This window comes from Bos indicus, chromosome 11 (assembly GCF_029378745.1).
Source record: "Bos indicus isolate NIAB-ARS_2022 breed Sahiwal x Tharparkar chromosome 11, NIAB-ARS_B.indTharparkar_mat_pri_1.0, whole genome shotgun sequence".
Classification (NCBI taxonomy): Eukaryota; Metazoa; Chordata; class Mammalia; order Artiodactyla; family Bovidae; genus Bos; species Bos indicus.
The window spans coordinates 82,820,090-82,845,997 of NC_091770.1; the positions used below are offsets into that span (position 1 = coordinate 82,820,090).

The 25,908-nt window shown below is 42.2% G+C and overlaps 1 protein-coding gene across 2 annotated transcripts in view; it reads left to right on the forward strand.

Annotated features, from left to right (window-relative positions):
• The window catches only part of NBAS (NBAS subunit of NRZ tethering complex), a 333,473-nt gene that overhangs the window by 259,431 nt on the left and 48,134 nt on the right, over positions 1–25,908 (forward strand). For both annotated transcript variants that reach the window (XM_019970679.2, XM_070799115.1), the window contains 3 exons: positions 10,403–10,621; positions 14,178–14,380; positions 16,631–16,720. In XM_019970679.2, the coding sequence (XP_019826238.2) occupies positions 10,403–10,621; positions 14,178–14,380; positions 16,631–16,720 (512 nt within the window). The remainder of the gene's footprint in view (positions 1–10,402; positions 10,622–14,177; positions 14,381–16,630; positions 16,721–25,908) is intronic.

Here is a 25,908-nt window from a genome sequence, read left to right on the forward strand (position 1 = left end):
GGATTCGTCGATAGGCCTGCTCCCCAAATCTTGCTTCCCACGGCCTCCCTCGACTGAGAAATTTGGCTGCAAAAGCCCATCTTGGGTACTCGTGATTATTGGCTTGACTGGCAAGCTGAAAACTCATTCTCTGTTTGTGCTTGGAAATTATTTCAAATTGGCTATGGTAATAATTTAGTAAGATTGAAAATTGGCTGAAAGACCATGTTCGCCATCCAATCATAAATGATGATGCCTCTGTTGCTGAGGAGGAGTCTGGCAGGCACTCAGCTGCTGTGTTTCCGCAGCCCTTGCAGGCTTCTCCATGAATAAAGCACAAGAAAGAGTACACACTCCTTCCTGGGAGGCTTGTGGGCTCTAAATTCACAGGGGGTGGACGTCTTGGGGAAGACAGAAGAATAAATCAGCAATCTTAGAATAATGTACAGCAAATACCAAAGTGTATTTTAACATTTAGGAAAAAAAAGAAAGGCAAAAAATCCAAAAATTACCTCCCTGCTGAAATGTTATTCTCTGCCTGGCTGACTTCAGGGTTCTGAATTTTTCGTTGTTCAACCATAAATCTTCAGTGATGTGGGTCCCCCTCTCCTCCTCCATTCTTTGTTCATCCTATGATCCCTTCTCTCATTTATTAAGTACCTTTTAAACTTATAAGCAGATTTATCTTCTAATTGCCATTTTATGAATACTTTCTCTTGCCTGGGCAGTAAAGGGATTTATAATGGAAAGTCATGCCCTCTCCACTTGGCTGGTGCCAAAAGCTTTTCAAGTAATGGTACCCAAAGGAAGATCCCTGTCTAATTGCATCCATCTCAGGATGCTGGTTCTTTCTGCCTACCATCAGGGGGAACTTTTCACAGATGGAGATGGTAAACAAATATAGTAGTGAAGGATTCAGAATTGATATGATTGATGACTTGTAATGTGGTAGCAGTGAGTTCAAAATGGTTAACAGTTAGTTGATGGGACCACCCAGGAAAGGCCTCATAGTAGATGAGGTATTTGAGTCCAGTCTTAATAAATGAGGGTGTTGGTCATGCAGGGAAAAATTAAAAGAGGAGGGGCATTCCAGGTAGATGTGGCAGTTTGGTACAGGCATGGGATAATCTAGTGCCTTCAGTTGACTACAAGACATATGATATAGATAGAAGTATCTTGATGAGGCTACAGAGAGAAGAAAGAGCCTGGTAATGAATGAATGCTTACCTGGCTAAAGGTTTTAGACTATCCTGAGAATGGACCTATTAGACGTAAATTTTAGGCTGGATAGTGACATCCTCAGATTCTTGCTTTAGAAAGATCACCTTGGTGATGATCAGAGAAAGAAACAGAGGGCACCAGCTTGGACACAGGGAAACTCCAGTGTGAAGGCCAGTGTGGTATTTTATGGGAGAGATGAAGATGGACACGAGAGTGACTCAGTTTGTGCTAATTACTGTAATGCAGGCATGTGTGCTATATCTCTGCTTTCATAATGCATTTCTGTAAACATCCTTTGAGGATGCTATTTAACCTTTTGGTCACTGAATCACATAGCGAGTTCCTTAATCATAGTATAACCAGCTTTCTGCCTAGCGTATGTCATCTGATGAGCGAGTTTTTCATTCCACCCATATGTGGGGAAGACTATGATGAATTGATGCCACTTATCAAATGACAAAATTTCCATGAGGAGAACAGAGTAAAACACTTTTAAATTAACACTGACCCTGGAAAATCTGGAAAATTCCCTCCATTAATATTGTGGCCATCCCTTCATTCTTTCTGGAATTATTTCTCCACTGATCTCCAGTAGCATATTGGGCACCTACTGACCTGGGGAGTTCATCTCTCAATGTCGTATCTTTTTGCCTTTTCATACTGTTCATGGGGTTCTCAAGGCAAGAATACTGAAGTGGTTTGCCATTCCCTGGCCTAACAGAAGCAGAAGATGTTAAGAGGTGGCAAGAATACACAGAAAATCTGTACAAAAAAAGATCTTCATGAGCCAGATAATCATGAAGGTGTAATCACTCCCACTCACCTAGAGCCGGACATCCTGGAATGTGAAGTCAGGTGGGCCTTAGGAAGCATCACTACGAACAAGGCTAGTGGAGGCGATGGAATTCCATTTGAGCTATTTCAGATTCTAAAAGATGATGCTGTGAATGTGCTGCACCCAATATGTCAACAAATTTGGAAATCTCATCAGTGGCCACAGGACTGGAAAATGTCAGTTTTCATTCCAATGCCAAAGAAAGGTAATGCCAAAGAGTGCTCAAACTACCACACAATTGCACTCATCTCACATGCTAGTAAAGTAATGCTCAAAATTCTCCAAGCCAGGCTTCAGCAATACGTGAACTGTGAACTTCCAGATGCTCAAGCTGGTTTTAGAAAAGGCAGAGGAACCAGGGATCAAATTGCCAACATCCTCTGGATCATGGAAAAAGCAAGAGAGTTCCAGAAAAACATCTATTTCTGCTTTATTGACTATGCCAAAGCCTTTGACTGTGTGGATACAATAAACTGTGGAAAATTCTGAAAGAGATGGGAATACCAGAGCACCTGATCTGCCTCTTGAGAAATCTGTATGCAGGTCAGGAAGCAACAGTTAGAACTGGACATGGAACAACAGACTGGATATTGTCACCCTGCTTATTTAACTTATATGCAGAGTACATCATGAGAAACGCTGGACTGGAGGAAGCACAAGCTGGAATCAAGATTGCCAGGAGAAAGATCAATAACCTCAGATATTCAGATGACATCACCCTTATGGCAGAAAGTGAAGAAGAACTAAAGAGCCTCTTGATGAAAGTGAAAGAGGAGAGTGAAAAAGTTGGCTTAAAGCTCAACATACAGAAAACTAAGATCATGGCATCCGGTCCCATCACTTCATGGCAAATAGATGGGGAAACAGTGGAAACAGTGTCAGACTTTATTTTGGGGGCTCCAAAATCACTGTGGATGGTGATTTCAGCCATGAAATTAAAAGATGCTTACTCCTTGGAAGGAAAGATATGACCAACCTAGGCAGCATATTAAAAAGCAGAGACATTACTTTGCCAACAAAGGTCTGTCTAGTCAAGGCTATGGTTTTTCCAGTGTTCATGTATGGATGTGAGAGTTGGACTATAAAGAAAGCTGAGCACTGAAGAATTGATGCTTTTGAAGTGTGGTGTTAGAGAAGACTCTTGAGAGTCCCTTGGACTGCAAGGAAATCCAACCAGTCCATCCTAAAGGAGATCATTCCTGGGTGTTCATTGGAAGGACTGTTGTTGAAGCTGAAACTCCAATACTTTGGCCACCTGATGCAGAGAGCTGACTCATTTGAAAAGACCCTGAAGCTGGGAAAGATTGAGGGCAGGAGGAGAAGGGGACGACAGAGGATGAGATGGTTGGATGGCATCACCGACACAATGGACATGGGTTTGAGTGGATTCCGGGAGTTGGTGATGGCCAGGGAGGTCTGGCGTGCTGCGGTTCATGGGGTTGCAAAGAGTCCGACACGACTGAGCGACTGAAGTGAATTGAACCAAATATTGTGGCCTTTCATCATATCAAATTAAATCCTGGTGAATCTTAGACACGTTGTGAAGTTCTTTGAGTGGCAGCATGGTGATGAATAGAGAGGTTTATAGTTAGACCTTCCTGATTTCTCATCAAGCTCGACCTTGGGGAAATGACTCTTGAGTTTTCTCCTCTACATAATGGGGAATAATAATTGCTCCTATATAAATATAGATTAATTTTAGAATGTTTTTAGACACAAGTGAAAATCCAATTAAATTAGCTTAACTGAGCAGAAAGTTTCCTGGCTTATGTAACTCAAAAGCTCAGAGGTGGGGCTGACTTTGGGGTTGGGTGATTCAACAATGAGTGGTCATCAACAAGCCAGTTTCTCTTTTCTGTGTTGTCTGTGGTGTTAGTTTCACCCTCAGGCTCTTTGCTTCAGTGCACTGAATGATGGAAACAGGCTACATCACTTCCTAATCGATACACAGCAGGTAGAGTAAGAAAGCTCCACGTGTGCATAGAAAAGAAAACCTGAGCCTCTCATTCAGGGGTTACATCACCCCTGAACAGATTCCTGTGGCTTTTGGTCGTCAGTCGGCCCGACCACCTGAACTAACCACTGTGGTGAGAGGTGTGGGATTACCGTGAATGGTCTGACTCCATCAGCACTAACCCTAGGCAGCCCTGAGTCAGTCCCATGGCCATGGCATGGTCAGCATTTACTAGACAAGGTATGAAGTGGACGTAAGGGAGACAAGCACAGTATCTGTAACGGACACCTTGAATAAACACCCTGAAGATTAAATAAAATAGCAAGAATAAAGATCTTGGTGTCAGTAGGTGCTCAGCACAGTCAGTTCCCCTTCTGCTTTTCTTTATCCCTCTTTCTGTTTACTGTCACCTAGAACATCTAAAAATGACATTTGAATTCCTTTCAGCCCAGTTTCAAACATCTAGCAACAGTTCAGTTTGGTTTTGAATGATCCAACATAGTTGTAAGAGTTAGAATAAGATCTAGATTTTCATACTTATTCTTGATTTTGACATAAACTCATTAGATCTACTTAAAATGCTCTTAATAATAACAGTTTGTGTTATGTATCCCATGCATGCATTTGATAGGAAAAGATTTTTAAATGGAAAATGTGAATGAATGCTTTCACAGCCCCAGTGGACAGGAACCTTCACTACTGATTGCAGGAACATCTCGTTTCTAACATTCTTCATGGCCCTCTTCATTAGGATAAAGGTGACCTTCAAGTTGTTGAAGAACTTAGGGATGTATTAGCTATGTCAGTGCTGAAAGTAAACAGTACAAAAGATAGGGCCATTTACACTTTGCTGAAGAATGATAGTATTACTGTGATTATTCCATAAGGGAAAAGGCAAAGAAAAAGTGGCCTCTGTATCCTCCAAGATTCATTTTTATTATATAAGCAATTGACAGTTAAAGCAGAGGAGCAAAATTCTACTGTTGATTTTTTAAAGTATATGATTCATTATGACAAAACCTGCATCCTTATTTTTATGTTTGAATAGCTTGTAAACTCGGAGAAGGCAATGGCACCCCACTGCATACTCTTGCCTGGAAAATCCCATGGACGGAGGAGCCTGGAAGGCTGCAGTCCATGGAGTCACTGAGGGTCGGACACGACTGAGCGACTTCACTTTCACTTTTCACTTTCATGCATTGGAGAAGGAAATGGCAGCCCACTCCAGTGTTCTTGCCTGGAGAATCCCAGGGATGGGGGAGCCTGGAGGGCTGCCATCTGTGGGGTCACACAGAGTCGGACACGACTGAAGCGACTTAGCAGCAGCACAGTAGGGGGTAAATTGTTTCATGAAACTTGGGCTTTTAATACATGCATACATGCCCACGCATATATTCTGACATTGAGATTTGATGCACACAGTGTGCAGGTCTTGGGCAGAAATGTTTGGAAGCTTTGGCCACCTGATGCCAAGAGCTGACTCACCAGAAAAGACTCTGGTGCTGGGAAAGATTGAGGGCAGGAGAATGGGGAACAGAGGATGAGATGGTTGGATGGCCTCATAGAGTCAATGGACATGAGTTTGAGCAAACTCCAGGAGACAGCAAAGGACAGGGAAGCCTGGCGTGCTGCAGTCCATGGGGTCGCAAAGAGTCGAATACGACTTAGTGACTGGACAACAACAAATTCCCCATGTTGCAAGTTCACCTCACCCTCTTCTTCACAGGAATCCTCGCTCATCCTTCGAGTCCTGGCTTAGGTGCCACCTCCTTTGTAAAGACTTTCTTGCCTTTCTAAGACAGATACTTTTTCTTGCACCTGCATAGTTAGTTTATATTTCTGTCACGTTTTATGAATACTTATTTTTGTGTTTGGTTTTTCCATTAGGATGGATGTTCTTTTAAGGTAGAGATTGTGTTTTAATTTCCTTTTGTATCTCCTGTGCCAAAACTAGGCCCAGCACATGGTAAGCCCTGGAGTGTCTGTGCTTGAAAAGGAGATGAAAGAAAAGTGGAGCGAGATTTTACATAGAACCCAGAAAGAACGGATAGCTCTCTATCCTGTATTAGTCAAAGAAAGTTTTTTCAGTCTCTCAAATTAACTGTGATGTTAAAACCAAAGTGTGAGTGAAATAATTCGCTTGTGACTTTTCGATTAGTTAATACAGTTGATGTTAGCAATGTGAATGGTAGATAAAGCCTGGCTTTCCCACCCTGACTCTGTAGGTAGCATCTGGCTTTTCCTAAGGCACCTGTCATTTTATAAATATCCACCTTATCTGAAAGTCACACTATATTCATTTTTAAAAGAGAAAAATAGTATCTGCTTGGTGAGATTTCATCAGCCTTAAGGTCCCTGCACACAAGGGAAGTTGTCTTGGTGAATTTTGAATCAAGCCATTCATGACGCGGCAGCACTGATTGTGTCCTTCTTCTGTGTCAGCTCCTTCCTTGCACGCCTTCCCAGGCACGAGTGTGACAGAGAGCTGCCCTCTTGCCCAGCATACGTGCCCTTTGTGCTGGCCCATTCCTTCTCCCTCTCTCAGGCTCTGATGGGCCTTTATTTGCACTCGGCATCCAGGCCATGTGGCATCCATTTACCCCAGCATCCCCCCAACCCCCTTTAACCTGGAGACCTCTTGAAGTTCTTCCTTTCCCATCTTAATGCCTCCTCACCCCTGAGGACTCCCTTTAGAGATAGCATCCCTCAGCAAACCTTCCTGCCCACTCCCCCGCCCCCCAGCCCTCCCCTTCCTGTCCAGACAGACTGCCCCTCGGAGGTCCTCATCAGCAGGTCGTGTTTACCCTGCTGCACTTGAAGAAGGATCCTGCCTCCTTGCAATGCCATTTCTCTCTCTGTCTTTCCAGCTAGAATGTAGCATCCCCCGGGACAGGGACCTGATCTCATTTTGTCTGTGTCACCAGCACCCAGCCCGGGGCCAGCCTCGCTGCCTAATGTCCAGTGTCTAACGTACTGCTGCCTTTTCCTGCGTGACTTCTGATTGCCACTGACTGGCTTTGTCCCGACAACATACGTCTAGTCCTGAGGTTTTGTTTCAAGTTCTTGAAAATGTCCTTATAAAGTTTAGTCTTTTGAGGCCATCTTATAGGAATAAGACACTAGGGAGCCTTTGGGCGCATTCTGGACCACAAATTTCTTGAGACATGAGACATGTTGAGAACATGCTATTTCATTGGACTTTTAAAGGTTCTTCCCCCACACCCTTATGTTGAGCAGAGTTGTTGAGTAATTTAGCAGCTATTTTCGGTTTGTCTACAATGTGCTAGACATTGTATTAAGGGCTAGGGGTACAGAGATTTTAAAAAGCACATTTTCTTCCCTGAAGGGTCACATTGTTTAGTCAGGGGAAATGTACGAGTAACCAGACAATTTTAACAGTGAGATGGGTTCTTTGATACAGGTGAGCTTTAAAAGGAACACATAAGGGAGGAGATGATGTTAATGACAGCATCTCAAAGGAGTGAACCCTGAACTGATTTGGAAAGGACAGGCAAAGGCAGGCTTGAGAAATGATGACAGTTTTTCTCAGATACTTGTAGTTTCACATTAAAAAATCTACAACGTGTTTTTAAACTAAAAAACCGACTAAAATGTTCCCATGCAATTATCTTCAGAATACCAATTGCCTTTAGTGGCTCCTGAACTCCTGCAGGTCAGATTCTGTAGCTAGCCTGGCAGTCAAGACATTCTCAGTTCATCTTTCCAGCTAAAGTTTTTTAATATTCTAGATTGGGGAGTCAGTCAATCGTAGCCTATAGGTCAAATTCAGCCCACAGCCGGTTTTGTACTGCCCTTAGCTAAGCTAGTTTTTACAGCCCTTAAAGGATTCTGAGAACTAGCCAGCCAACCAAAAGTGTGCACGTCAGAGACCGTAAGTGACCTCCAAAGCCCAGCATTTTCTATCCGGCCCTTTCCACTCCTGCTGTGTCTGAGTGCTCACTAGTGGTTATACACGTGTCATAAGCTTTCCTGCTTCCACAAGTCTGCTTTCACGCTTCTATCATTTTGAAATGTTGTCATTCATCCGTTCATTCCTTTATATGTTCAGTACACTTCTTGTGTGTGCGGCACCGTTCTGAGCTCTGGGGAGACAGCAGTGAAGACCACAGCAAGTAGGAGCACAGCATGCCAGTGGTGAGGAGAAAGCCAGGCAGGATGAGGAGAGGGTGGCCCCGTGAGGACGGAGGGTGTGCCCGCTCTTCCTTGGTGCTCAGGGAGACCGCATGTATAATGTGACCTTTCCACCACGTCCTGAGGAATGAGCGTGAGGATCCCTGGGAGAACATTCCAGACAGAGGGCCCGACAAGCAGAAAGGCTGTGTGGGCCTGCAGGGAGGTCAGTGTCTCAGGAGTAGGCTGAGAGTGGGAGAAAGGAGGACACTGGGTTAGAGAGGTGGGGTGAGCTGGAGGGCAAGTCATACAGGGTCCAGTGGGGCTGTGAAGTCTTGATTTTATTCGCTCACCCAGTCAGATCCTGTGATGAGGCCGACATGACCGAGTGACTGTGGTGGACACTGACGGGGAGCACTGGCTTGGTCACCATGGACCTGAAATCCGACTTTCACTCTCTCACTCGACACGAACCCAAATGTATCAGCTACCTTCCCTGGGGCTCAGTCTTTCCATCCACATCACTGGGGGCGTAGGGAGGTCTGTTGAACTAAACACGGGTTCTAGGATATCTTGTATTTCTCAGTCACAGAAAGGCATTCTCAGATTATTTAGGGGAAGAGACAATACTGTAGCCGATCCTTGCTGGTCACTGGTGGCTTCTGATTTTATGTCATAGGTGCTGGGGTTGCAGAACTTGTTCTGAAGCTGTATTTGCAGACAGTTACAGTGCAGTGAAAACAGTGCCTTCCTAAAGATACCTTTCATCCATATATATAAGAGGCTAAGAAAACGCCAGCCATCTATTATAAAACATTAATTTTATGTGCAGTGACTTGGAGGCAGCTGTTGGGGATTGAGGGTAGGGGAGGTTTGCCTCCTGGTGGGGTTGTTAGTGCTGTGTATTTGACGCCTGTGCCTACCTTTCAGAATAACCAGACACAACATGACTGATTTTAAGAAGTAATAGGAAGGTGAGGTTTGGTCCTAGGATGCTTTGTCTGTTGTTGTTGCTGTTGTTAAATCAACACAGAATCCTCTTACAGCTCTAGTAAAAATGTGCTTGAGCAGTTGACAGGCGACTAAAATCTGGCTCCGGAGCGGCACAAACCAGCAGGGCCTGAAAGGCCCCAGAGTGGCTCCAAAGAATGTGGTGCGCCTATCAAAACGGGTTAAGTTGAGACTTAATTTGTATTCTTGAGGCCAAGTGAACTTAATATTTTAAATATTAAAAAAAATATAAGCATTGCATGCCTATCATAGTGACTGTCACGTATCCGAATTCAGTAAGCAACTGGTGAGTAAATGAGTAAATATAACGTTATTATAGAAAATGTGGAAAGTCAAGAACAGAATTGCTCGTAGCCTCAACACTTCAACAGTGGTCACGACTAGTGTGTGTGTTGTCTTCAGGCACAGGTACATTCACTTTCACTTTCACGTTTGGGCTTCTCTGGTGGCTCAGATGGTAAATAATCTGCCTGCAATGCAGGAGACCTGGGTTCAGTCCCTGGGCTGGGAAGATCCCCTGGAGAAGGGAAAGGCTACCCACTCCAGTATTCTTACCTGGAGAATTCCATGGACTGTATAGTCCATGGGGTGGCAAAGAGTCGGACACGACTGAGCGACTTTCACTTTTCACATGCACAGGTATAGTTCAGATTTTAATGTAAGCATGATACAGTTTTATGATTTCTGATTCCTAAAATTGAGCATTTTATGATAATGATACAATCAAACAGTGATAATGGCTGTACTCTTACTGTAACTCTTACTGACTGCATATACTCTATCGAGTGATTTGTCATACGCTAGTTACCATTTCTCCTACTATCAATTGGATTGCTTTTAAAGTCGTATTTTTATATTCTTATTCCAGTTAAAATCTTCATGCCTATACTATTTTCTTCTTTTGAATTATTTCCTTATAATAAATTATCAGAATTGGTTATAGAAATGACTCCTCATTTTTTCACTGTAACCAGTAATCTATTTGAATATGTTTCACCATGACACCACCTGCTTTGGGTATTAGCATTTTTAAAAAAGCTATATTTATGCATTTAATAGTGCAAATGATACCACCCTATTTTTGTTTTCTTCATGGAAGAAAATCTAGTATAGCAAAAGTCCTATTCATTAAAGTTTATGTATTAAAATTTCACTTTTGTTCTCTCTACCACACAAATACTTTACTAAATCCATCACATGTAATACATAGGGTGATTCTTACCTTTGTTCAGTTCCTCTCTCTCACTGTCTTTTTGTTATTGTTGGTAAAGCTGTCTCTGGAAGCACGTAAAGAAATGACTGGAAAGGCTATTAAGGCAGTCAGACATTTTATTGAAAAGCCAAGAAAAAGAAACTTAGAAGAAGACACTGAGGAGGCTGGTGGGTCTCAGGTGACCTATGCAGATGCCTTGAATCATCTGGAGCAATCACTGGCACACCTGGAAACCCTCAACCACAGCTTCATCATTTCTCTGAAGAACAGTGAGCAGGTAATGAAATGCAGACTTCTTCTGTATGCTCACACACTCGGATAATATCAGTGTGTTCTTTCATTTGTCTTTTAAAGCTATATTCATAGTTGTGATAGGCTTTTCAATCTTGCAGACTTTTTTTTCAGTAACTGTTTTTTAAATTGAAGTATATAGTTAATTTACAGGATTGTGTTTCAGGTGTACAGCAAAGTGATTCAGTCACATGGGCTTCCCTGGTGGCTCAGCTGGTAAAGAGTCCACCTGCAGTATGCGAGACCGGGGTTCAATCCATGGGTTGGGAAGATCCCCTGAAGAAGATCCTCTGAAGGCAATCCACTCCAGTATTCTGGCCTCAAGAATTCCTTGGACAAAGGAGCCTGGAGGGCAACAGTCCATGGGGTCACAAAGAGTCAGACGAGACTGAGCAATCAACACACACACAACATGCTCTATTTCTAGCTGGGAGATGTTTTGCTTTCCAATTGAATGATGATAAATTTTTCTCCTGACTTTCAGAAAAATTCAGAAATAGCCATCCATACCTGCCTCAGAAATTTTTTTTTTTTTTAAAGAATGTGTATTCCCATCCTGTTTTTCTGGTGTATTTTCCAATATAATTTATTCTTGACATGACTTTTTTGGCTGATGAGGTTGTTCCTAGTTCATTCTAGTTGGGACCCTCTGGTCTAGTGGAGTCTCAAAAGGCCCCCTCATGGGAGTCATGAGCCCCTATGAGGTTTGGGGACCAGAGGGTTCGGATTGCATAAGGAAACCCTCTGTAGCCTTGGGAGCTTTTCTTCTGTATTCACCATCATGGGAATTTTAATATTCTTTTCCATAGCTCAGTTGGTAAAGAATCCACCTGCAATGCAGGAAACTCCAGTTCGATTCCTGGGTCTGGAAGATCCACTGGAGAAGGGATAGGCTACCCACTCCAGTATTCTTGGGCTTCCCTGGTGGCTCAGCTGGTAAAGAATCTGCCTGCATTGTGGAAGACCTGGGTTTGATCCCTGGGTTGGGAACATCCCCTGGAGAAGGGAAAGGCTACCCGCTCCAGTATTCTGGCTTGGAGAATTCCCATAGTCCATGGTGTTGCAAAGAGTTGGACACGACTGAGTGACTCACTTTCACTTTCTATAGCTAAAAAATTGACAAATCACTACATAAATGGTTTTCACCCAGGTAAAAACAGTGTTTAGGTATGTAAAAAATAGTCCATTCGCTTTGTAATGCTGTAGTGAATGAACCTATAAGTGGCCACTGATCTGCTTTATTTTTTTTTTAACCTTATGTGTTTAATGAATTGTATTCTTGGCTTGTAAAACAATATATATATTCCTGACTAGAAAAATCAGTCAGTGGAGAGGAGTCCAAATACTAAACAAATGGAATACTTCAAAATACGTATGAGACTCAAAAATGCAAGCCCCTCATCCAGGAGATAATGGGAGGAATCCAAAAGCCTGATTTCAGTTTTATTTCATTTTTGTATTTTTTTTAGTGCCTATTATCCTATCTAATAAATAATATTAAATAATGGTATGAGCAATATAGAAGCCTTCATAGGAAGCAAATTGGCCTTACCAATCTTGATTTTATTCTGCTGATGGTTACAGTTGTATAATCAATAATTACAATTATTGACAATATTAAAAATATTGACAATTAAGGGGCTTCCCTTGTAGCTCAGTTGGTAAAGACTCTGTCTGCAACGCAGGAGACCCGGGTTCAATTCCTGGGTCGGGAAGATCCCTAGAGAAGGAAATGGCAACCCATTCCAGTACTCTTGCCTGGAAAATTTTGTAGACAGAGGAGCCTTATGAGCTGCAGTCCATGGGGTTGAAAAGAGTTGAACACAACTGAGGGACTGAGCACACTTGGAATAGCTGATTGCGAATGTTGTTAGGCCATGGATGGTCCTTAACAGGAGCCTCTTCTGGTCCCTAAATTGACATTATATGATTTTGTTAAGGCACCTTTTAGATCAAATGCTGAAAATAACCTTCAATCTTATATATATTAACCCTTTTAAGTGCAGGCTTTGATTTTAACCTCTTTAATTATATACTCAGTGAAAGACCATATTGTAAACTCAAGAAGGTTAGTGCAACTTCAATCACAGACCATTGGAACCTCAGTTTTCTCTTGTCTCACTGTGGATACTAGTAATTTTGTTGCCTAACTCAAAGGTAGTTTGTTTTTAAATACAGAAAGTATCATAGTGAGAAGAATAGTAAACTGAAAGCTCATATGCTCAACTCCCAGCTTTCACCATTATCAAGACATGACCAATGTATTTCCTTTCTACCCTTACTGCTCTGAGTCATTTTAAAGAAAAACCCAGTCATCTTTTCATTTTATGCACAAATCCTTCCATATCTATTTCTAAAAGATATATTTAAATGTAACTACCACTACCACTACATTACCAATAAAAATGTTAATAGTAAGTCTTTGATATCATCAAATGTCCAGTTAAGGTTTGAAAGACAAAGCAGTTACATTCAGAAGCACTTGTGAAAGTTAGAAAGTGTTGTTACCATCAAGTGATCGCATTTGGTGTGCTGGACGATGGTAGGCCCGTTCTATTTCTGAAATTATTTGTTGTCATGTTAGTTTTTACAATATTTTCAAAAAGGGACTGGCAGTGTGGAGTGGGGGAATGTGGTGGGGAAAGCATAACTTTGGATTCTAATCCCAAGCTCCATTAATGGGGACTGTATGACTTGTGGACATGTTGCATAACACCTTTGGTTTTCAGCTTCCTTTCTGATACAGTGGAGCTCATTAGAGCTCCTTGTGGGATAGTTGAAAGAAAAATGAAAGTGAAAGTTGCTTAGTCACATCTGACTCTTTGCGACCGGACTATACAGTCCATGGAATTCTCCAGGTAAGAATACTGGAGTGGGTAGCCTTTCCCTCCTCCAGGGGATCTTTCCAACTCAGGGATCAAACCCAGGTCTCCTGCATCACAGGTGGATTCTTAACCAGCTGAGCCACAAGGGAAACCTAAGAATACTGGAGTGGGTAGCCTATCCCTTTTCCCTGGATCTTCCTGACCCAGGAATCAAACCGGGGTCTCTTGCGTTGCCGGCAGATTCTTTAGCAACTGAGGTATCAGGATAATTATAAACATTAAATTATATAACATATACAATACCTGGGTTTACATAGTTGATACTTAATAGATTTTAACTTATGTGTTTATAGCACAATAATAATAATAGAGAAATTTAATGAGAATTACTTTGTGCCTGACATTGTGCTAAAGGTCTGATTTTTGTATTATTAAATGTTTACAATACCCTCTGTTCACAAGAACTGATTGTCCTCATTCTCATTTTATAGACACTGGAAATTGAGATCACAGTGGCTTACTACTTAGTACACAGTAAAGCAAGGTTTACAGTCAGGTCTTGGTAGCTCTGGAAACCAAGCTCTTAACTTCCCCTACGTGTTCCTCCGTGTGGTGTTTGTGGTTGTAGTATATTTGGTTTGAGAGTCTTCTGAGTATAGTTCACTCTGTTCATGTAATTTCTAGTTCATAGTTACATGTTGAATTCCATGTTTTTAGGAAATGCTGCAGAAATATGGTTACCTCTATGATCTGTCTCGGTCAGAAAAAGAGAAAGTTTACAATCAAGCCGTGGCCATGTGTTTAGATGGTCAGCCTCTAAGAATGATTCAGCAGCTGCTGGAGGTGGCTGTGGGCCCTCTTGACATCTCGCCCAAGGACATTGTGCAGAGTGCAGTAACAGAAATCGTCTCTGCATTGAGGTAAGCCATAAAATAGTCATCAAGGAAAACCTGAGCTGATATTTTGCCAGTAAAGTGCTTGTTTCACAGTTGTTATGAAGATAAAATATCATGTACATAGGAGCATTGTATAACTATGAAGTACTTTATAAAAGTAAATGATTATGATTAGACTTCTCAGTCTCTTGTCTTCAAATATCTTGAGAGTGGAGAACCATGAAATGCTCCATCATTGGTCCTGAGTGTAACACGTTTCTAATTTCTCGGTTGACCCTCTCCCTCACTCAGATAATTCTTGAAATAAGGGACAAAGGCCAACGTGGCCAGTGAAGCATGTCCCTTCGTGTCAGACCTGTCGTGTAATTTTAGTGTGGATTTTCAGAGCTTGTGTTTTCAGCAGTGGAAAACCAATTCCCAGAAGTTTCTTTTGAAGTATACAAGGCAAGGTTAATCACATACTGAAGAAGTTAGACATCTGTTAAGTATATTAGGATGTTATTTACCTGCAATTAATGGCATAAAGCCGACAATTGAGAAATTCTAGCTTCCTGTCAATAGGCTGGTATCTTTGTAGGAAAGCTTCCAGTGGATTAGGAAAGAGGGGAAAGTTAAGCTAAGAAAATAATGAGGCATCAAGTGCTTTTTGTGAATAATGCAATTAGCCTAAAAGATTTAGTTGTGTTTAATTTATTCTTCTTTTAAGCATTCTTTGTGATTCCGTGTTGCTCTTGAGGAACTTTTTGATTAAAAGCGTGTCAGTTTTCAGCAGCTGCACTGAAATCAAATGAGTCTTTATCAGTTTAATTACCCAGCTTCATCCAGTTTTCACCTTAATGCTCTGAGGTATCTGGTAATTTTCTGTATAAGGAGAGAAATAACGTAGTGTAACATTTTTTAGAAATCACAAATGTGAAATGAATAAACCTTTATTACATAATGAACTTACTATGTTTTGGTGGTGCTGGTGGTTATTAGAGCCACTTTCCACTTTCAAGTGATAACAGATAATTGTTTGCCATCTTTATCTTTTCGATTCTCCTCTGTCCATGGGTTCTGCAGGCAAGAGTCCTGGAATGGGTAGCCATTCCCTTCTCCAAGAGTTCTTCCCAACCCAGGAATCAAATTCAGGTCTCCTGCGTTGCAGGCAGATTTTTACCGTCTGAGCTACCAGGGGAGCTTTTTGATTTTTGTTATCTTGTTATTATTACTTCGAGTTCATATGACTCTCACAAAAACAAAAGTTTGAAAAATTAGTGCTTTGAAGAGAATTTAGTTTCATTTAAAAAATTGTATGTTTTCACATAATTAAAATTTGACATGATATTTTTACATTTATAAAATTCTGACATAAATTATACTCCTCTTTTCTTCCGTGTGCCCAGTTCTAATGAAATCTGAAGATTTCATTCTGGTCTAATAAATGTTATAGTTGGTACACAGAAGACTTTCAATAAAAATGGATTAAATCTTTCAGTAGTGGGAGAAAGGGAACTTTAGTTCATCTGCCTTTTTTCTAAGGAAAGTAAATTGCTATTGACTAGGTCTATGACATTTACCTTGTAGAAGGTTAGTGAATTTAGTAAGCTTAATATGACAAAGGTATGAACATACTGAATCCAGCAGTTGGTTTAAATCATATAACTTAAATTATTCAGAAGACTCATCTAAAACTTCTCTTCCCTCTGCTGCATTTTCAAAATTCCGCAGAATTCCATGCACACACATCTGTAGTGTGGACATCATAGTAGGGCCCGTCTCATGGGTGTTGGATTATTAAATGGCAGGATGTATGTGAATCACTTAGCACTGCCTGGTACCTTGTAAGGGCCATGTGAATATTAATATTGTGGGGAAAAGGCCAACTGGAGGATTTAGAGTATATATATTTAACGCTTAAAATAGCTCATATTTTTAATGCCCATTGGGTATTTCTTTGAATTTTTGAATAACAGAATGCAAATAGATTTTCTTTCTCTTTTTCCTTTTTATTTTTTAAACTTCATTTGTTTTGCTACTCTCTTGGTAGGAAACAAGCCTCTGTTAGATTGTGAGCTCCTCAGGGCAGAGAAGGCTTCCTCTCCACATCCTTAGGACGCACGCAGCACAGGACCTGGTACTTGGCGGGCTGCATATGCCATGAGCGGCTGTGAGCTCGTGGTGTATGCTCTGCTGAGATCCAGCTGGGTTCATCTGAGTGTCAGTGCCCTGCTGGTTCCTGAGCTTGAGCCATCTGTCCTGAATCCCTTCCTCTCTCTTTCTCTCCCTTCACAGTGGAGGCAGTGCTGACCTTGGGGGGCCGGCGGACCCGCTCCACATCCTGGAAGGAGTTGTTGCCGCGGTCCATGCCAGTGTGGACGAAGGGTAAGGCTGGAGCGGTTTGCAGGTCTCACTTAATGGCATTCCTTAGAGTCTTAGAATTACTCTCAATATCTGTGGTTATGAGGCTTCCACCTCTAAGCATCTTTTCTAGGTGGCTCTGAAGGAAGAGCTGAGAACTTTCTGGAGATTTGTTTTCTTAGTCCATCAGCTCCAACAGAACCATCTGCTTCTCAGGCCTTAGAGAGCATGGTCTCTTCTCACTCCTTTCAAAGGCGGCCAAGGAGATGACACCGCGCTGAGCACCTTAGGAGAGGAGGGGTTCATATCTCCAGGGGGTTTACTCTACTGATTAAGTATGGGGATTCCTAGAATGTATATGTTATATTTTGAAAAGCTTTGTATATGTGAGATCTGTCTTGTCTGAGGATTAAGAGTGTACCGGCTTTATAAGCCTAAGAGGTGTGTGTCTCCAATCCACTTTTAGAAAGAATTTTTCACCCAGGTGTGTGTGTGTGCTGTCGCTTCAGTCCTATCTGACTCTTTGCAACCCTACTGACTTTAGCCCACTGGGCTCCTCTATCCATGGGATTTTCCAAGCAAGAATACTGGAGTGGGTTGCCATACCCTCCTCCAGGCGATCTTCCCAATCCAGGATCGAACCCACGTCTCGTATGTTTCCTGCATTGGCAGGTGAGTTCTTTACCACTAGTGCCACCTGGGAAGCCTGTTCAGATGTTAGTAGTAGGAATAACAGCAGCAGCAGCTGAACGACAAGAATATATTTCCTGGAGTTTATGGAGATCTTTCCTGTGTCTTATATCCATGGCAACGCTGTAAGGCTTTACCCCAATTTCCTTTTTTAATGGAAAATATGATATAATAATGATGAAGCATATTTGAGAAACCGCCTCATAGTTCATTCAATGATATTGTTGTTTTTATTTGCGTATTACCTCCCAGTTATTGTTCAGGTACGGATATATTTTTACATAATTTCAATCAAAATGTATGAACACTTCTATATTCTGTTTTAGTTACTTGCTGTTAGAACTCTTTCCATTTATCTTTGTGGATTTAGTGGTTATGATTTTTGACACCTGTGTGTATTGTTGGCGTTTGCAGATAAGGAGAGAAAGGCTGGGAGAGAGGAATTGACTTGTCCAGAGTCAGGGGCCTGGGAAACACAGCCAGGACTCCTGTCTGCCCCTGCAGCATAATTGACTGCTCCATGGCCTTCAGAACATGTCTGCATGTGTAGCTTTGTGCCCACGGTTTGAGTGAAGGGACACAGGGTAAACCATGTGGGTGGGCTGGACCACAGGGCAAGCGGGGCCCTCCACCCACTCTGCCATTTGCTCGGCACAGTTTTTCTAAACTCCTTTGCTTGTGGGTCTTTAAATGGTAAGGAAGCCACAGCCGTGGCACACACGGGCCTCTTATTTTAGAGACAAATGCCATCGCTCTGCATGTTCACTGTGTGTTACACTCTGTTCTCAGTTCCGGTTCTGGGTAAGAGTAACCTCCAGTCTGGAGGAGCTCAGAGTCTTGCAGGGAGACCAGGTTGCTCAGGGCCCTGGTTACCATGCAGTAGCGTAGTCAGTGCTGTGCAGAAAGTGAGGTGAAGGGAGTGGCTTCTTCTGTCCCAGGGAAGTCAGAGCAGGACCCACAAGGGACAGCACTGGACTGGTCTGTGACATCTGAGTCTGTGATAAGGATGGTGGAGGTGGATGACGGTGGTCCAGGCTGAGGACACAGCCTAAACAAGGCAGATGCGGCAGAGAGCAGCGCGGACAGAAATGCTGTGTGTCACTTTCTAGACAGGCCATCGAGCTATCACCATTCCAGTCGCAGTCCATCAGTCAGTTCTCAGCTTGCTACTCCCCTGTGCGTTGCTCTCAAGTACCCAACCCGGACCCTGGCCTCACATGATGGAAGGGATCTTAACAGGTACTACCCGAAGCCCCTTCCAAGGGGAATCCCTCAGTCTGGTCCCACAGGGTTCATCTCGAAAAGATTAGGAGGCAGTGTTTTTCTTAGTGAATTTCCAGCTGGATAAACATATATATGTATACAGGATATACAGAAGAACCCAACTCGAGTCTCTTAAATACAAGACAGTTTTCTTTTTAAGCTTTGATTTCCAAAGAGGAAGAGATTGGGGAATGGAGAGTCACAACAAGATCTTACTTTGCATCCCAGAGACACAAAATAACAGAGGGTCCTTAACAACAACAAAAACAAATTTCAGTGGAAAAAATTTTTTTTCACTTAGGAAAGAAAAAGAAGAAAGACAAGTCCTAACTTTTAAGCCTGGCAAGTGCTTTGTGAATGTGGACAGTTAAACATGATACTCTTGGCTTCAGTTCCCCTCCCTAAGAGCTTTCGGGCAAGAGTCACAGAGGGGAGTCACAGAAGGGAGTCACTCTCTTTTCTAGGTTGTTCCCAGGCGGGTCTTCAGAGCAACCTGGGGATTCAAGCTGTTTTCATGTTAAGGCTCTGGAAATAGCAGATACAAGCTACTATATATAAAATAGGTAAATAACAAGGACCTCCTGAAGCACAGGAAAGTATATTCAATATCTTATAATAAATCACAATGGAAAAGAATATGTGTGTGATATTTATACATACATATATTTGTGTGTGCATGTATTTATAGGGCTTCCCTGATGGCTCAGTGGTAAAGAATCTGCTTGCAGTGCAGGATATGTGGGTACAATCCCTGGGTCAGGAAGATCTCCAGAGAAGGAAATGGCAACACACTCCAGTGTTCTTGCCAGTCAAAAAGGTGGCTTGAAACTCAATATTCAAAAAACTGAGATGCATGACATCTCAGTTTATAAGGGCAAATAGATGGGGAAACAATGGAAACAGTGACAGACTTTGTTTTCTTGTGCTCCAAAATCACTGCAGATGGAGAAAGCAGTCTTGGAATTAAAAAATGCTTGCTCCTTGGAAAAAAAGCTATGACAAATCTAGACAGTGTATTAAAAAGCAAAGACATCACTTTGTTGACAAAAGTCCATATAGTCAAAGCTAAGGTTTTTTCAGTAGTCATGTGTGGATGTGAGAGTTGGACCATAAAGAAGGCTGAGCATTGAAAAATTGATGCTTACGAATTGTGGTGTTGGGGAAGACTGTTGAGAGTCCCCTGGAAGGCAGGGAGATCAAACGAGTCAATTCTGAAGGAAATCACCCTTGAATATTCATTGGAAGGACTGATGATGAAGCTGAAACTCCAATGTCTTGGCCACCTGATGCAAAGAGCCAACTCATTGGAAAAGACTCTGATGCTGGGAAAGATTGAAGGCAAAAGGGAAAAAAGGACAGCAGAGGATGAGATAGTTAGATAGCATCACCAGCTCAGTGGACATGAATTTGAGCAAACTCTAGGAGATAGTGAAGGATAGCAAAGACTGGCATGCTTCATTCCAAGGGCTCGTAGAGTGGGACATGACTCAGTGACTGAAACAAATAATAATTTAGAAGAGTCAGATATAACTTAGCCACTGAACACAACACACATATGAAGGCAAGGCGCATAAAAAGAAATAAGGCCAAGGCACAGAGAAGGAGGTGGAAGAGGTGAGAAAAACAGATAAAAATAATGACATAAGACCTCACAAAGGTCAGTCCACGGACTCAGGGACATTTGGGAGCTGGTTGGAAATGCAGAATTTGGGGCCCTACCCACACCAACCAAGTAACATCTATATTTTAATAAGATCCCTGGGCAATTCCTAAGCACAGTGGTGTTTGAGAAGCACTCCCTTAACTGTCCATTGCAGGCTGTTTAATATCAGAAGAAAACGAGATACTGTGAAAGAAATTCACAACCTGTCCTTACCTGGGCAGCCCCAGACAAACTACAGAGCCTGTCTGACTGTGATTTCCTAATCTGAAAAATGGATATGGTGATACTAATGACAGACCAAGTGATGAGAAATGCAAAAGTGTCTTTATTTTTTTTTTAATTGAAATATAGTTGATTTATAGTGCTGTGTTAGTTTCAGGTGTACAGCAAAGTGATTCAGACACACACACACACACACACACACACACACACACACACACACACAGTTGTTGTTGTTCAGTTGCTAACTTGTGTCGAACTCTTGACGACCCCATGGCCTGCAGCACACCAGGCTCCTCTGTCCTCTGCTATCTCCCAGAATTTGCTCAAATTCATGTCTGTTGAGTCAGTGACACTATCTAATTATCTAATCCTCTACTTCCCCCTTCCTCTTTTGCCTTCAGTCTTTCCCAGCATCAGGGTCTTTTCCAGTGAGTCTGTTCTTCCCATCAAGTAACCAAAATATTGGAGCTTCAGCATCAGTCCTTCCAGTGAATATTCAGGGTTGATTTCCTTTAGGATTGACTATTTTGATCTACTTGCCATGCAAGGGACTGTCTACAGTCTTTTTCTGCACCATAATTCCAAAGTATCAATTCTCCAGCACTCAGCCATTATTGTGATCCAGCTCTCACATCTGAACATGACTACTGGAAAAACCATAGCTTTGACTATATGGACCTTTGTTGGCAAAGTGATGTCTCTGCTTTTAATATGCTGTCTGATTTGTCATAGCTTTTCTTTCAAGGAGCAAGTGTCTTTTAATTTCATGGCTACAGTCAACATCTTCAGTGATTTTGGAGTCCAAGGAAAGAAAATCTGTCACTGCTACCACTTTTTCCTCTTCTCTTTGCCATAAAGTGATGGGACTAGATGCCATGATCTTAGTTTTTTGAATGTTGAGTTTTAAGCCAGCTTTTTCACTCTTCTCTTTGACCTTCATCAAGAGGCTCTTTAGTTCCTCTTTACTTTCTGCCATAGGGGTGGTGTCATCTGCATATCTGAGGTTATTGATGTTTCTTCTGGCAATCAATGTTTCTTTATTCCAGCTTGAGCTTCATCCAGCCCAGCATTTTGCATGATGTACTCTGAATATAAGTTAAATAAGCAGGGTGATAATATACAGCCTTGACGTACTCCTTTCCTGATTTGGAACCAGTCTGTTGTTTCATGTCTGGTTCTAACTGTTGCTTCTTGACCTGCATGCAGGTTTCTCAGGAGGCAGGTCAGGTGGTCTGGTATTCTCATCTCTTTCAGAATTTTCCACAGTTTGTTGTGATCCACATAGTCAAAGGCTTTAGTGTAGTCAGTGAAGCAGAAGTAGATGTTTTTCTGGAATTCTCTTGCTTTTTGGGCAATCCAGCGGATGTTGGCAATTTGATCTCTGGTTCCTCTGACTTTTCTAAATCCAGCTTGTACATCTGGAAGTTCTCGGTTCACATACTGTTGAAGCCTAGCTTGAAGGATTTTGAGTATTACCTTGCTAGCATGTGAAATGAGTGCAGGTGTTTGGTAGTTTGAACATTCTTTGGCAAAGCCCTTCTTTGGGGCTGAAATGAAAATTCCAGTTCTGTGGCTACTGCTGAGTTTTCCAAATTTGCTGTCATATTGAGTACAGCAGTTTATCAGCATCATTTTTGGATTTGAAGTAGCTCAACTGGAATTTCATTACCTCCATTAACTTTGTAGTAATGCTTCATAAGGCCCCCTTGACTTCACACTCCAGGGTGTTTGGCTCTAGGTGAGTGACTACACCATCATGTTTATCTGGGTCTTCATATTATTAAAAAATTTCCTGACAAATAACTCACAGGCATAAACCAGTATATTGTGTGTGTGCTCAGTCGCTCATTTATGTCCAACTCTGCAACCCCATGGACTGTGAGATTATCCTGGCAAGAACACTAGTGGGTTGCCCTTTCCTCCTCCAGAGGATCTTCCCAACCCAGGGATCAAACCCACATCTCTGGTGGCTCCTGCATTGGCAGGAAGATTCTTTACCACCTAGCCACCTGGGAAGCCTGAACCAGTATATTGCTGCTGCTGCTAAGTCACTTCAGTCGTGTCCGACTCTGTGCGACCCCATAGACGGCAGCCCACTAGGCTCCCCCTGTCCCTGGGATTCTCCAGGCAAGAACACTGGAGTGGGTTGCCATTTCCTTCTCCAATGCATGAAAGTGAAAAGTGAAAGGGAAGTCGCTCAGTCGTGTCTGACCCTCAGCGACTCCATGGACTGCAGCCTTCCAGGCTCCTCCATCCATGGGATTTTCCAGGCAAGAGTACTGGAGGGGGTGCCATTGCCTTCTCCAACCAGTATATTAGTGACTCTCAAATGGATATACAGAAATAAATCCACTCAGAAAACAGATAATTAATGAGGAATTCCTCTGTGCACCATTCAAAAAGGAAGAAAGATTTCCTTTAAAGCTAGTGAGTATTTTACTAGTCTTTGTTTGCTTAAATTGCTGCTTAATCACAGTACCCGCTTTAGATGTCTTAAAGTTTGATGTATATCGAGCAATGTCAGATCATTCAGACATCACTAAGCTCTTCCGTGTTGCTTAGGGACTTCACATTGTTTTTCAAGCACACAAAAGACCATAAAAAGCAAAAGAAAAAGAAAGAAACCCACTAGCACGAATTGAATCTGATTTCTTCTCACTCTTCATGCTCCAGGAGGCAAAGTGAATCACCAGACGCTCTCCAAGCACCCACAGTTACGAGGCCTCCAATCTGTAATATGAACCATGGTCACCAACAAGGAGGGTGGATCCACTCTACCACTACAGTGGTTCTCCGGGCCACCTAAGGCCATATTTATGACTTCACAGCTACCATTTCTACCTCGTTCCAGGGGGATGTGCCCATGCTGCTATTGATGAATGAACCTCAAGAAGATACTGTGATTGGCATACATTTGAGAGCAGCCCCAAAGATGCTATTAGTATATTTGTTTATCAAAAGGCAAGGTTTGATACAGAGCCCTGGTTTGAATTCTCTTGAGTCATACATGAAATTAAAAGACTCTTGCTCCTGTAAGAAGAGCTATGACCAACCTAGATAGCATATTAAAAAGCAGAGACATTACTTTGCCAACAAAGGTCCGGCTAGTCAAAGCTATGGTTTTTCCAGTGGTCATGTTTGGATGTGAGAGTTGGACTATAAAGAAAGCTGAGCACCGAAGAATTGATGCTTTTGAACTGTGTGTTGGAGAAGAGTCTTGGGAGTCCCTTGGACTGCAAGGAGATCCAACCAGTCCATCCTAAAGGAAATCAGTCCTGAATATTCATTGGAGGAACTAATGCTGAAGCTCCAATTCCTTGGCCACCTGATGCAAAGAACTGACTCATTTGAAAAGACCCTGATGCTAGAAAGATTGAAGGCGGCAGGAGAAAGGGACAACAGAGGATGAGATAGTTGGATGGCATTACCGACTCGACGGACATGAGTTTGAGTCAAATCTGGGAGTTGGTGATGGACAGGGAAGGTTGGAGTTCTGCCATCCATGGGGTCGCAGAATAGGACACGACTGAGTGACTGAACTGAACTGAGTTGATTATACAGCAAATTCCCATTAGCTTTCTATTGTACATATGGTAGTGTAAAGGTTTCCATGTTACTCTCTCCATTCATCCCACCCTCTCCTTCCTCCCCCACTCCCGTGTCCATCAGTCTGTTCTGTATGTCTGTGTCTGTGTTAGAAAGAAAGTGGAGTCGCTCAGTCGTGTCTGATTCTTTGCAACTCCGTGGACTGTAGCCTACCAGGCTCCTCTGTCCATGGGATTTTCCAGGCAAGAGTACTGGAGTGGGTTGCCATTCCCTTCTCCAGGGGATCTTCCCAACCCAGGGATCGAACCCAGGTCTCCCGCGTTGTAGATGGATGCTTTACCATCTGAGCCATGTCTCTGTTGCTGCCCTGCAAATAGGTTCATGAGTACCATCTTTCTAGAGGTTCAGGAGGGAGGGGACATATGTTTACCTATGACTGATTCATGATGAGGTATGGCAAAAACCAACACAATATTGTAAAGGAATTATCCTTCAATTAAAAATGAATTTATAAAACATTGAGATTTGAGATTGGAATTGTGTGCACACCACAGTTACTGCCTTTGCAGCAATTTTTCCTTCACTGTAACTTGATTATGATAATCATTTGAAAAAAAGCCACACTTTTTACACTACCACAATGGCATTAGCACACGATGCATTCAGTTGGGTTCCGCCCTATTCTTTGCCAGGAGCCCCAGTTGTTTCCGGGGAGCTGATGCATAGAGGACATTGTCCTGGGACAGGTCCAGCTCTGTGCGTAGTGAGGAAAGTGTACACAGTGTGTGGATCAATCCCTTAACTGAGTTGAGACCTTCCTAGTAGGAATATGAGTGTTTATGTCTCTCACTGTTCACTCACTCACATTTACTTGCTGCCCCACCCGACCCTCCTGTCCTGTCTCTCCTTCTCTCTCAGTTTACATATCAGTTCTCAAACTCATTTCCTACTGACACCGGGCAGGGAATGAAAATGAACAAGGTGGAGTGGGCTTCAGGGCAGGGAGGAGGTGGTGGAGTCGGAGAGGAACTTGAGAGCTCAAGAGGCCTTATCTAAGGCAGGCAGCTTCCACTTCGCCCTCATCTTCCAGCGTTTAAAGAAGCGCTAGGTTGTTCAGAGTAGATCATAAGAGATCTCATCACAAGGAAAAAAATCTTCGTTTTTTTTCTTTTTCTTTTTTTTTTTGGTATCTATATGAGATGATAGATTATCAGTAAACTTACTAAGGTAGTCTTCACAATATATGTAAGTCAAACCACTATGCTGTAATCCTTATACTTAGTACTGCATATCAATTATCATCTCAGGAAAATGAGAGAAAAGAAGACCTTCATTGTGTAAAATTTAAAAATTTTGACACATTGGTATCTATACATATCAATACAAAAATTTGGCTGCTGGCTTATGCCTTCAGTATAGAAGATTAGGCAAAGTGACCTTGTGCTCCCTTCAGGCATTCCAAATCTATGACATTTATGTCTACAGGAAATCATAAAGGTTTATGTTTGTCTTGTTTGAATGCAGTCTTGGCTTCCCCCATTCTTAAATATAAGAATAATTTGTGTAGTACATCATGACATATAAAGTGCTTTTCATATTTACTGTCTGTTTTAATGTACCATCACTGTTTAAGTTCAAGGTTGGGTTATCTTCATATGTTTATGCCACGCAAAATCTTCAAGCTCTTTTACAAAAGGTCATCTTATTAATATTCTCAAAATCTGTCTTTTCTCTTTGATTAAATAATTGCCTTTGTTTCGTTGGCATTTCTCTTCCATTCCTTTGTAGTTTTGTGAATATCCTCTCATGCTACTTTACACAATAGAAC